Raw genomic sequence first — 14,065 nt, 5'->3', positions numbered from 1 at the left:
AAGTGATATATCTGGCCCTCATAACAATTGAGTTCGACACCCCTGGGTTAGACTGTCAGACTGAGATCTGGAAGACCCAGGTTTGAATTCCTGTTCTGCCATTGAAGCTCATTGAGTGACTTCAAGCCAGTCACATGCTCAGCATAACCTACCTCAGAAAGTTGTTGTGTGGATAAAATGGAGGAGAGGAGAACAATGTAAGCCTCTTTGGGTCCCCATTGGGGGAGAAATGTGAGTTATAAATGAAGTAAATAAGAAAGCATGAAGTCCTTGTGTCTACCAGATGTATATCTATTTGACGTACTGGGAGTCTCTCGCTGGGAACTTAATTCCCCGGTGTGTGCAGGGCCCATTATGGTCAGGAGAAGGGACTTAATTTCAAACAACCCTGGGGAGTCACTGTTTGCTTCATTCTGGAGACTAAGGAGGACCACTTCCATTTCTCTCCGCTGTTGATACAGTGCTCTGTAACTTGTGGGCAAGGGAAAGTGACTCGGCAGGTAGCCTGCATCGATTACAACGACCAGGTTGTTGAAAGGAGCGAGTGTGATCCTGAGGACATCCCTGCGACAGAGCAAGATTGCTCCATGGCATCATGTCAACAGATCAACCCTGACTACAACAGGCCAATCCATCCTTTCCCTTATCCTGACTATCGTCAGAAGAACAGCCAGGGGGGAAACCTGAACCGAAACCAAGGCCGTGGACACGTTCATGGAGGCAGTCAGTGGAGAACTGGGCCATGGGGAGCAGTAAGTAGCTGATGGAGATATCTTTAATTGCTGTGTGAATTGGCTTTGGTATACATTAATTCCAGGCTGTGCCTATCCTGCCCACTATCTGAGGTTTCACAGCAATGGGAAACAACAGTTCGGTGATCAGAAAACGTAAGCTATGCTAGTTAAGTATACTTGCATATATTTTCATGATTTCATTGATCTAGGATTTGAATGGATTTGGATTTTTTCCCCCGCTGAGGATTGGGTGGGTTTGCCAGAAAGGATGGAAAGAAGGAAAGGAGCCAAGATGGCTGTTGCAAGACCAATTTCCATAGTTAGCCTGGTGCTGTTTTAAGAAGCTTCATATTTAGCATTGTGTCTTGTGGTTGGAAATTCCGTAGTTAATTAGAACATAAGAACATAAGAAAAGCCCTGCTGGATCAGACCAAGGCCCATCAAGTCCAGCAGTCTGCTCACACAGTGGCCAACCAGGTGCCTCTAGGAAGCCCACAGACAAGACGACTGCAGCAGCACCATCCTGCCTGTGTTCCACAGCACCCAAGATAATAGGCATGCTGCTCTGATCCTGGAGAGAATAGGTATGCATCATGACTAGTATTCATTTTAACTAGTAGCCATGAATACCCCTTTCCTCCATGAACATGTCCACTCCCCTCTTAAAGCCTTCCAAGGTGGCAGCCATCACCACATTTTGGGGCAGGGAGTTCCACAATTTAACTATGCATTGTATGAAAAAATACTTCCTTTTATCTGTTTTGAATCTCTCACCCTCCAGCTTCAGCAGATGACCCCGCATTCTAGTATTATGGGGGAGAGAGAAAAACGTCTCTCTGTCCACTCTCTCCAAACCATGCATAATTTTATAGACCTCTATTATGTCTCTCCTCAGCCGCCTTCTTTCCAAGCTAAACAGCCCTAAATAATTACACTTGCACAGTGAGGAGCTAACTCTTTTGTAACCAAATGAAAGGCAGGGCGCTCTTCTGTGAAGATGTCTTTGGAGTAGAAAAAGGGTCCCCATCATGATGCCCATGTGCACCATGGAACCCACCAAGTTTTTTTAGAAAGAGGATAGGGCCAGGTGGATTAGCCGCTGGAGAGCTGATTGGCTGTACAGATTAAAATAACATTGCTGGTTTTGTTCTGTGTTGGTTTTATTCTCTGTCACACTTCTCTTTCCCAGTGTATTTTTGTCCTCTGTACATAGGCTTCCTGTGTGTGGTTGGCTCCACCTCCTGTGGTGGCTATTTTGTGCTGTCTGCAGGCTCAGAAAGGTTGGGGAATCTTCTGCTTTAAGAGTGTTGATCTTATTTATTTATTTGTTTGTTTGTTTTTCATATGTATAACCTGCCCTCCCCAGCCAGCCAGCTCAGGGTGGGTAACATCAGTATAAAATCCAATAATCACACAGTTGCATAATACTAATAATAGTAATCATAAAACCAACATTAAAATTTGTAACTTAAAACAACTAATCAAAACCACTGATCAGAGATGGTGTCTAAATCCCCTTTTGCTCTATGTGCCCCTGCAGGCGGTTGCCCCTCTACCATACCATTTCATATATGGTGTGGGGGAGGGGAGGCCAGTATAGATCACATGAAGCTGCCTTATACTGAATCAGAACCTTGGTCCATCCAAGTCAGTATTGTCTACTCAGACCGGCAGCGGCTCTCCAGGGTCTCAGGTAGAGGTCTTTCACATCACCTACCTGCCTAGTCCCTTTAACTGGAGATGCTTGGGATTGAACCTGGGACCTTCTGCATGCCAAGCAGATGCTCTACCACAGAGCCACAGACCCTCCCCAATGATATCCATGACATCCATGGCTGCCCTCAGTTGTTGTAGGCCTGGTGGAAAAGCTTTAATCACTCTCACTCCTTTCCAGTTCTGTATGATCATACAAACATCCAGATTCCACCAGTGACTGTGTGTCCTTGGATGAATATGTGAACACTACTACATTTAATATATATTTGTGTTTTAACATGCCACCACATCTGCTGATGGGAGAGTTTACAGTTCTCAGGAAACAGACAAGACAGGAAGTGTGGGGAGGCGAGGGCAGGGGTTATAAGCAAGAGAATTAAATGGGAAACACTCGGTACATAGTGATGTTTAACCAGTGAGCTGTCCCCGACTGAGCTTTCTTAGCCTTTGATAATCATGTTTTATAGTGTTCCAGTACATGTGCTGGGGGATTTCAGCGGCGGGTTGTGGTATGCCAGGATGAAAATGGATATACTGCTAGTCATTGTGATGGAAGAACAAAACCAGATGAGCAGAGATCGTGTGAATCTGGGCCCTGCCCTCAGTGGGCCTATGGTAGCTGGGGTGAGGTAAGAGAAATATTACCTACTTCAAGTTAAAAAAAAATCACTACCAAGATTTTTTTTAAATTTTAGCAGTAGAGTAATTTTGTGCCCCGCGGTGCAGAGTGGTAAGCTGCAGTACTGCAGTCCAAGCTCTGCTCACGACCTGAGTTTGATCCTGACAGAAGTCGGCTTCAGGTAGCCAGTTCAAGGTTGACTCAGCCTTCCATCCTTCCCAGGTTGGTGAAATGAGTACCCAGATTGCTGAGGATAAAGGGAAGATGACCGGGGAAGGCACTGGCAAACCACCCCGTAAACAAAGTCTGCCTAGGAAACATTGGGATGTGACATCACCCCATGGGTCAGGAATGACCCGGTGCTTGCACAGGGGACTACGTTTGCCTTTTTGCCTTTTTAGAGTAATTTTAGTAAGGGAGGCATTATTGATTATGAAACAGTATTATTTAATATTATACTGTGTATAAATTTCCTTCCATCTTTCCATTTTAAAAAAAATCAGTCTTCAAAAGCATCAAAAGAACAGAACTCTGGGTGATATTATCTGTTTCCATAAGTGATCCTCATTAAGAATAGGACATGTTTGGAAAACAGCAGCTAAAGACTTAAATGTTTGATGCCTGATTTAAAACAGTTACAAACACTTGTTATCTCCCCCCCCCACCTCCACAGAAATTTATTGTTCACTTTTTAAATAAATGAATCCTTTCCTTTTGGGTAGAATCACTCCGAGCATTCTTGTGCTCGCAGGTTTACTGCTGCGTAGACAAAGCGCCCTTGTTGTAGTCAACGGGGGAAGCCATAGAGAGTTCCAAGGGGGTACAAACAGGCCCTGTGGAGCTTTTGATCAAGGACTGTGAGTGCAATCAACAACCGAGCCAGCTAAAAGCCCAACAGGAGAACCCCGGTGATCAGAGCATCCAAATCTCCTGATTCTCCCTCTTGGTAATGCTTGTCATTGCAAATGAGATAGCTCTTTGATTTAAGCATTGGAAGGACTTTGAAACAGAGGGAGGGGACACAACCATTCTTTTTTTGCAGCATCTTTTTCTACATTTTACATGGAAACAGCTCTCCACAATGGAGGAACAGCCTCAGAGAACATATACTTACCGAAATTTCTTATTATTCCCCCCCCACACACACACACACACGCTTCTAATCTAGGACTCATTTTCCTTTAGAAATAAAAAGAAAAGGGAATGAGGAATTTTTTAATGAGCACCAATCTTGATATTAATTCTTTCCAAGGTTTTACAAACATGGGACTCCCTCATATGTCTTCCACCCCAATAAAGAAAAATGAAGTATGAAGCGGTAACAGTTTGTTCTTCCCTGCAATCAGATCCAAGCTTTCCGGAGTTCGTTTTGATACGCTGACATGATTGCCTGCATTTTGTGGTTGGAATGTTGAGCTAGGATCTGAGAGAGCCAGGTTCACACCCACACACTGCCCTGGACATTTGCTGGGTCACCTTGGGCCAGCCACACACATTATCAGCCTAACCTGCCTTACCAGGTAGTTGTGCTAATGCAGTCTGTGTCTACTGCCTTTTTCCAGTGTACGAAGCCATGTGGTGGAGGAACGAGAACGAGACTGGTCGTGTGCCAGCATCCCAATGGAGAGAGATTTACTGATCTGAGCTGTGAAATCCTTGACAAGCCCCCTGACCGTGAGCAGTGCAGTATGCAGGACTGCCCTCGCGAGGCTGCCTGGAACACTGGCCCTTGGAGCTCGGTACGACCATAGCCTACTTCTGGATTTTGGGAAGGGGGGTGGGTGGGGGGAGCTAATCGTTTTGCAGATATTTTATAGGAACGGAGTGAATGTGCTTAAAGTCACGGTGCTAATATTTGGTGCGTGTGTGCGTGTTGGTTTTGTTTTGTTTTAAAAAAAGAAAACTGCACTTACAAAAAAAAAATGGATGCATTCCAAATAAAATAGGCATTCAGGAAGGGCTTCAGCTAGGAAATCCATTCACTTTAAAAAGGCACTTTCCGCTTGATATCAAAGTTTGTTCATTTTATTAGCCCGCTGCAAGTGCTGCACGTTGCAAATCTCCATTGCGAAGGAACCTTTTGCAAGCAAACAAAAATAATTTCAGCATTCAATTTCAGAAAACCCCTTTTTTCCTCTTAAAAAAGATAATTTAATCTCTTCTTTTAAAGTCACCTGTTGCAAATCCCCTGCAAAAATACTATAGTTATGAGAGAATTCCAGTGCTAAGCTACCTTCACCTGTCTTGCCATGTCTATACAGTTATTTCAGAGTATAATACAAACTCATATATCCACACAACATGGGAAAGGATCCTGATTTTTTTTTTAATTAATAGGTATGGCACAAATGATACTGCCTGAAGAAACACAGGAAACAATGATAAGCAGAACATTAGTTTTCCTGAAATTTGGAGAGAAAGATACTGTATAAATATGTACTGGACTGATGCAGTGAGATACTTTTCCCAGTGCCTTTTTAACAACTGCGTAATAGTGGCATGTTCTTGGTTGATAAGTACTGGTCACTGCCCCATGCCCTTTTGATTGGACAGGATAGACATTTACAGATATTTGTTGAGTACAGCTTTCTGATGTCCAGCAGAAAGATGAAAAAAGGCTAAAATCTTTTCCCAATCACAATGTCATTGCTAACTAAATAGACGGATCTCAAGTGTTTTTTCATTGGTGGCTGTCAGTAGGAGAGACTCAATTAACACAGCCTCTGGCTCACTTGAGGGTAGCTCCATATCGGTGCAACACACAGCAAGCATGTAAAACGCCTCCCGTGTATTCCTGCTTTAAAGCATCCATGCCCTGTGAATCCGCAGCCTGGGTAAAAGCGTCAGGGGTCCAAGCAAGTTGCCTGTGTGCCCCCAAAAGCTGACAACCTGCTCTCACTTACGTCACCTCAGAATGACTTTATCTGCAAGCAGCTTTTATGACTGCCAAAGATCAACCGAGGTCATAGCAGCGTTTTTGCCCTCCCAACACGTTGTATCCTGGTTACATAGCTGCATGCTGAACAGGATTTCCATGCCCTGGAGTGATCCATGGATTTCAATATGTCTGCGCCTGTTCTTCATAAATGGGCCCGTAGAAAGAAATCCCATCTTACTCTCTGTAGATTTTCCTCACTCTAATATTTATGGAGAAGGGAGGGAGGTGTTTTATCTTGGATGCTGCTACCCTCTTTTTTGTAAAGTCCCCCCAAAGAGGTAGTGTTTATTTGCAAGCAGTTTCCTCTTGCAGAGCTTTTACAGTAATCACTGGGTGTGTGAATTGCGCGCACACACAAAGAGCGGGACAAGAGTAATCTTGAGAGAACGTGTCCCACTTTCAAAAAGCTTTATCAAATATTCAGCCCTTGCAACTAATGTAATTTCTGTCCCGTCAGTCCCGTCCCCCCGGCGATGTGAGTTTAGAACAGGGGTCCCCAGTGTGATTCCCGTGGCACCTATCAACACCTTTTCTGGCACCTGCCAAGTGTTTTTAGGAAGTGGGTGGGGCCAGGTAGGGCTTTTGCCCAGCAAGGCTTCTGATTGACTCTTGGATATTTGATTGACTGTGCAGATTTTTAAAAATGTAGTTTTGACAGTAGCTGCCACCACAGCACAGGATCTGCACTGTGTTACTGAAGTTGAGTTGTGGGTGCCTCCGCCTCCTGCAGCAGACATTTTGTGGCAGCCATTTTCTTGCTGCGCCCGTCATGCCGTGTCATAATTCCAAATGTGCCCACAGGCTCAAAAAGGCCGGGGACCCCTGGTTTAGAACATGGGGCCAAAGCAGCCAGAAGGAAAACCACCAGTATGACCATTTTAAAGACTCTCACAAATCAGCTTCCAAATCACATTGTTTTCTCATAGTGTATTAAAAAAAAAATTCTTAATTTGTCTCTAGAGCACTTTATAAAGAGAGGCCTCTTCAACAAACACAGGACTTTCCTTACACATACATTGTCTTCATAGTCACATGGCTGGCATGGTGCTTTGTGTAGCCTTTGAGGCATATTTTTGACAGTTTCAATTCCATACCTCAGCAAACTTTGAAATAGCCGTACATCTGCTTAAGCGATGTCTACATGGTGCTTTATCATTACAAGGGACAGTGCTGTAAAATACTTCAATCTGAGGTGCTAATGTATCCCTTTCTCCACTGAGGGGATAAGTTGGTGCTAAAAACAGTATGTGCTAGAAATGTAGTTAGGCATCTCACGCAGCTGGTTTTCTCTCCAAATTATGTACTGAAACATTGCTGCTAACATGTCATTTCTCTGAAGATTTCCGTGAATGAAAGGGGTAGGGAGTGGAAAGGCGGTTGTAACATTTCGCATGCATCTGGGTGTGTATGTGTTTGTTTTAACCACTGAAGGAATCACAATAGATGCATTCTGGCCAGTTCTCCCTAGAGGAGTTCTGGAACAGTCTCTGCCAGGCATAACAGTCCTTGACTATGGAGTTGCTCCTCACTGTTGAAAACACAGGGTTTAATCCAGTATTCCTTACCAAGCCATGATACCAGGTGTTGGTGGTAACATTGCCATCCCAGATGGTTAAAAATAATCAGGGTAGTCTCCCCAAAAATATGTCGAGATTTACACCACAGTGTGATTTTTTTAAATGTGTAGAATGAACCCAGATTGCATCTACCGTCGATTTCTGCAACCATGAGTTAGAGGTCTATTTTTTTAGCGCAAAACGAAGTTAAATCGGATGGTTTTCAAAATTTAAGTTCTGTGGCTTTATAAAGCTGTCTGCTAGAATGCTGTTAAACGTAGTTTCAGTAGTTCACAAAATGTAATGAGTAACATACAAGATTGAGATTAAGATGCCTAAACAGAATGGACGCAATTCTGTGATGCAGAAACAGACAGACCCAAAGTTGCATGACCACCCCCCAGTACGGTCATAGCCTCTCCAGCCCATCCACCCTCTTCTGCATACCTATTCTCTCTAGTATCAGAGGAGCATGCCTATTATATTAGGTGCTGTGGAACACAGGCAGGATGGTGCTGCTGCAGTCGTCTTGTTCGTAGCTTCCTAGAGGCAGCTGTTTGGCCACTGTGTGAACAGACTGCTGGACTAGATGGTCCTTGGTCTGATCCAGCAGGGCCTTTCTTATGTTCTTATGTTCTCCTGCCTGCTCACTATTCAAGGGTGGAGAGCAAGATGGCTAAAGTCTGGTTTTACTGTTCAGTGCAAACTAATAGTTAAGAGTAGTATTCACCAAATCCCAATCCAGGTCAGGATCTGGTCTCCTACTTTAGAGCCAGGGAGCAGTAAACCTTTTTCTCTTTTTATATTAATGACCTGTGACTCTTCGGGTGGAGAGTCTTGTGACCATAGTATTCACCAAATTCCAGCTGTCCTACCATGTGAAAAATTCCCTCCTGAGAAAAGTCTGCTGGGCTGAGCCACTTACTTGCATATCATGAAAGAGGTTTCTCTTTATGGCAAATATCTACATTCCACATGCAGCTGAACTCTAAGAGAGTTTAACCACGTAATCCTTTGTAGAGTTACTCCACTGTACCCATTGATTTCTCGGGGCTTAGACTGGAATAACTCTGCATAGGATTGTACTGTAAATGGATGATAGTAATGATACAATCAGTGCTGAATGGGTAAAAAAATTAAAAAGGCTTAAACCAAAATTGCTTGCTTTACCTGAAAAAGTGCAACCAATAATGTTTGTCTACCTCGTTTTGATATCATGTGCTACTATTATAGGTAGCAGAGGAAAGTCATCTTTTAGTTTTATGTTGCCACACTTTCTTCTGACATTTTAGATCACCAGCTTTCTGCTGTAGACGTTTTGTACTTCATCTGTACCAGATGGAGTGTTGCTTTCATGTTTTTGGACACTTTTGAAACAAGAGTGTAGTATTGGCTGAAATGTTTTTCAGCAGAATGGGTTTCTTTATGTATTTATGTTAATGAAATGTATTTATTTTTCAACTATTGTTATTTAATTTTATATAAATGTCACATTACATTTACCATGTCTGAATGTTGGACAGAGGAAAAAAAATTAAAGTAGAATGTAATCATCAAGATACCTTGTAGAATGATTTCTTCAGTTTTATATTGCACTATCACCATGTATATTTTACAGTGTGATACACCTGGGTTTCCCAAGTAGAACATGTTAAAGTTCTCCTTCGGATCTTCTTCAGGGGAATCAGTCATTTGTGTCACATGGTAGTATAAAGGAACGTACATATTTGAGGACCCAACTTGTTCAGCTGAACACTTCTTCAGAAATTTGTCACGACTCAACAAATGTGCTATGACACCTAGGAATTTCATTGTGGTGCCTATTATTTCCAACAAGAGCAAACCCTTTGGTTTCTGTTGTCTCTTAACTTGGAAGTGGCTGCTCCCAAGAGCGGGTGTTTATTTCCCCTCACCTCTCCAGGCCATAACTGGAGAGACTCGGCTACCTTTGGAAAGATCCACCCCATCCTGATTGTTAGGGGTGGCACAGAGTTTCTAAAGCTAGATGAGTCCCCACCAGTTACTGTGGAGGAATGAAAACGCTGAAGCCAGTGCTCTGAAGATAAGTGTATATGTACCATACAGCTTCATAGGAGTGGGAAAAGAGCAAGAGTCCAGTAGCGCCTTAAATTTCTGATAGGGTATGAGCTTTCGTGAGTGTGAGCGGAAGTTCATACCCTGCCAGAATTTTTGTTAGTCTTTAAGGTGCTACTGGACTCTTGCTCTTTTCTACTGCTGCAGACAGACTAACATGGCTACCCGTTGTGAGCTTCATAGGAGGTGCAGCCAAGCTTGCAGCGCACAGCCTGTTCAGTGCAGTGGCTAACAGTGCAGTCCTAAGCAGAGTTACACCCTTGTAGGCCCATTGACTTCAGTGGACTCTTGAGGGTTGCCCTGTGAAAGACTAAACTATAGAAATCAGGTAAGCCCTAAGTGTTCTGTGACTTCATTAGGTGGCCTTAGAGAAACTGCTGTCCTTCGGCCTCAATCCCTCCTTTGTAAAATGTGGACGAAAATAACACAGGTCTGTCCTACAGGAGTGTTGTAATATCTGCAAATACCTTTATGCGCTCTAAAGAACGATGTATCTATCAGAGCATTTTTTTCTTTACTTTTTTTCCTGGATTCTTTTAATGGGGAGGGGCCGTGGCTCAGTGGCAGAGCATCTGCCCGGCATGCAGAAGGTCCTAGGTTCAATCCCCGGTATCTCTAGTTAAAGGGACTAAGGAAGTAGGTGATGTGAAAGACCTCTGTTTTGGGACCCTGGAGAGTTGCTGCCGGTCTGAGTAGATAATACTGACTTTGATGGACCTTGATGGTCTGATTCAGTATAAGGCAGCTTCATGAGTTTATGTATCTATCAGAGCATTTTTTCTTTACTTTTTTTCTGGATTCTTTTAACAATGCTATAACAAATAAAACAAAGGGGAAAATCCATACAATCCATATCTTGGTACCCTTCTAGCCCACCCTTCCTCCAGAGCTCAGAGTGGCATACCTGCTTGCTGCTTTGATAGTAGGATTAATAACATCCCTCTCCTGGGCTGACAGAGAGCGCTTGCATGAGGATGTTTGCAGTTTTCATTTGAGTGTAAAATGTTCATTTTGGGGTGTTCCTTGCATTAATGCCCAAGGTGGATCTGTGCAGGTTACAGTCTATCAGGCTGAATGCAGCTTTTAACCATGTGTGGTGGGCCTCTGGATCCTCTTCTTTGTACTGTCTGCCTAGGACTGCAAAAATTGGTGGCATCTGTCTAGCACCTGACAGGCCGCAATGCAGTATATGACCGACAAGCTGTGTTCAGCTCTATAGGTCATGTCCTGCAGGTATGGTCCATCACAACAGAGTAAGTTTTGACATTGTTATGTTGCTCTTGTGTTATCGTTATTTGATGGGTTTCGAAGAGACCCTGATAACTTTGGTCTGAAGTTCCAAAATGTTTTACATTGTACTTCCTTTCCATTTTATCTAATGAACAAGTTTCCACCAGTCCTCATGGTCTTGAGGTTATATTTTAGTGAGTTATGAAGACCTAGGTCTTGGCCACTGTTGCTAATGAATACATGTATGTGCCTCCCTCCTCTCCACATTTATTGCATTGACTGGGTGTCAGTTTGTTTTTGAAGGTTGCGTTTATTGCTTTTTTGGCTTCCCTTCTTTCCCTCTCGGAGGGAAGGCAGCATAGTATAGCCTGATCTTGTCAGATCTCGGAAGCTAAACTGGTTCGGTACTTGGAAGGGAGACTCTGCAGAGGAAGGCAATGGCAAACTTTGCTTAATCACTTGCCTTGAAATCTCCTTGCAGGGGTTGCCATAAGTCAATTGCTACTTGATGGCACATACATACATAGTTTCCCTCTTGTGGGAATCTAAGACCCAGAACTTGATTACTGTATAAGAATTCTTAATGTTTATAACAGCTCTGAACGGCAGTCATAAAGAAGTTTAACATGTCTGTATGAGGGTGTTAGAGTGTATTAAAAGATTATATTGCTATTACAGATTAATCTGCAAGAGGCATAGCCAACTTGTTCACCTCTTCAGAAATTTGTTATGCGCCAGCGCAGGGCTCAGCAAGACCTGGATACCAGGCTGTCATGGCGCCTAGAAATGTCATTGGGGTACTCATTTTCCACAAACTCAACCCCCTTATTTTTATTGTCTATTTTCTTGCAGTGTTCTGTTCCCAGCAACTCTTCTTCACTCTCCTCTCCTGGAGGGACTCAGCTAACTTTGGAAAGATCCACCCTACCCTCATTGTTAGGCGCTGGGCAAAGCAGTAGGGTTGCCGGATCCCTCTTCTCCACCGGTGGGAGGTTTTTGGGGTGGAGCCTAAGGAGAGCGGGGTTTGGGGAGATGAACTGATTTTCTCCAGGTGAACTGATCTTTATTGGCTGGAGATCAGTTGTATTTGTTTATTTATTTATTTATTTATTTATTTATTTATTGCTCGCCCTCCCCAGCCGAAGATGGCTCAGGGTGGGTAACATCATACAAAAGCATTAATACATCAATAATAAAATTCACTACAAAATCTTAATTTAAAACAATAAGTCCCAATTTAAAACTTAATACCTAATAGCAGGAGATCTCCAGTTAGTACCTGGAGGTTGGCAACCCTATGCATCCCCCACCCAATATTGAGCTTGGGAGTCAGGAGTCCCTCATGAGCAGCACAAGTGGCAAAGTGGGGATTTGCAGTGGGACAACAAAACTGCAAAAATCAACCCCCTTTTATTAACAAGTCTCTTTTTGTTGTTGGATACGAACCATACATGCCATTTTGCCTTCCAGAATTGTGTCTAAGTGCAAAAAATAATAATAAACAAAGTGAACAATTTGCTCCTTGCATGAAAGAATACAGGTGTTACTGCTTATTTTACTTCATTTGACATGGCTGTCAGGTGTTTCTCCCCCTCTGCATAGTCCTTATCCTTCTGCCTTGCTGTATCTGTGGCATATCCAATGTTTTATGGATTGCAGCTCTTTGTTGTAGTTCATATTGACCAACATGGGCCAAAATCTTTAACCAGCCTCCTCCTCCCAAATTTGCAAGTGGAAAATAAAAACAGGTTATGCAATCAAAACAAAATAAACCTGTGCAATTTTGCATTATTTATTCCTGCCTCTGAAATGTTTCACAACACAAAATTTGACTTGTTATTGTTAGGACAGAATTCCAAGCATGCTAGTTATATCCCATTATAAGTTGGATCTCGCACAAAATTTCTGTGTGTACTAGAGCTCTTGCAGAAATGCAAGAAAAAGACCACTGTAGCAGCTTGACCTAAGTCAAACTTAACTGTATCCCCACATGCATTTCCACTCATTCAGGTTGCATTTCCACTCGTGCAACCAAATTCTGGCCACTATAATATACAGGAAGGGAAGTGCTAGGTGTTTCAGAAGAATGTGCACAAATGGAACTGTACAAAGTCCATTTATGTTTCCACCTGTGCATCACTGGATCCAAACCTATGATTCCATTATCTGCTCTGGAAACAAACTACCTGCAATTGCTTTTACAGAAGTTCAGACAAGGATTTTATATTACCTGCAAGCATCATGACTTGTACAATCGCATGTGCCTTCTATAAGATGAAGGACACGTTCCTTTTTATGTGTTCTCCTACCCCTTTTCACTCAGATTTATTTATTTATTTCACTCAGATTTATGAAAAGGACCCCTTGACTTGTATACCTTACATATTGTGCCATACATTCGTGCGCTTTAGCATCTTAAAGGCACATATAAAATACACTTATAGAGCCATGATTAAAGGTAGGAGATATACATCTGAAGTTGTGCGTAGGCATAAACCTAAAAAGAGCCATTCTGAGGCAGATTCACCACATCCAAGCCAATGGCTTATTCATGTCTCAAGCATGAAACATGTAGGATATGTTAGGGATAACAATCTCCCTGTTTCTAATCCCAATTAACCTGTATTCAAAGCCTCAGTTGAACACATTAGATCACTGATATGTCTGGCTTAGTACTGCCATTTCAGATTGGCAGCAGTACTCAAAGAAGCAAAGTTCTTCCTACTTGAGAATCTTTAAGTGCAGATCCAGGGATTTTATCCATTTCTGCAGCAGTTTGTGCTGACTTTGCCGGCCACTTAAGTCTTAATAATTTTGAACATCATGTTTGCTTTTTTCAGTGCCTCAGATGAATAACCATGTGAAAGGAACATTTGAGGTTACAGTACATGGGCAGAAAATGACTAGAGCAGTAGTAGGTAGATTGGCTGCATACAGACATTATGATAAACCACAGATCATAAACCATAGCTTTATTAAACTCTGGTTTACTGAGAGGTATGAGTATGAGCTGCCCAACAAGCTGTGGTTTGTTGGGGGCCACTAAAGTAGGATTCTCAATTATGGGTTGGATCCAGTGGGCCTGTTCGCAGACGGCCTTATTGAATGTAGATTTTTACTATATTCTGCTACTATATTCTTCCAACCCTGAAAAAGTGATTCCCTGGATCACAGGATG

The 14,065-nt window shown here is 42.8% G+C and overlaps 1 protein-coding gene across 2 annotated transcripts in view; it reads left to right on the top strand.

Moving 5' to 3' along the window:
* The window catches only part of ADAMTS9 (ADAM metallopeptidase with thrombospondin type 1 motif 9), a 171,528-nt gene that overhangs the window by 95,430 nt on the left and 62,033 nt on the right, over positions 1–14,065 (top strand). For both annotated transcript variants that reach the window (XM_056860504.1, XM_056860496.1), the window contains exons 26-28: positions 462–752; positions 2,918–3,079; positions 4,632–4,808. In XM_056860504.1, coding sequence (XP_056716482.1) covers positions 462–752; positions 2,918–3,079; positions 4,632–4,808 — 630 coding nt within the window. The remainder of the gene's footprint in view (positions 1–461; positions 753–2,917; positions 3,080–4,631; positions 4,809–14,065) is intronic.

This window comes from Euleptes europaea, chromosome 1 (genome assembly GCF_029931775.1).
Source record: "Euleptes europaea isolate rEulEur1 chromosome 1, rEulEur1.hap1, whole genome shotgun sequence".
NCBI lineage: Eukaryota > Metazoa > Chordata > Lepidosauria > Squamata > Sphaerodactylidae > Euleptes > Euleptes europaea.
The sequence above is the reverse complement of the archived record's forward strand: the minus strand, read 5'-3'. Positions and strand labels throughout refer to the sequence as shown.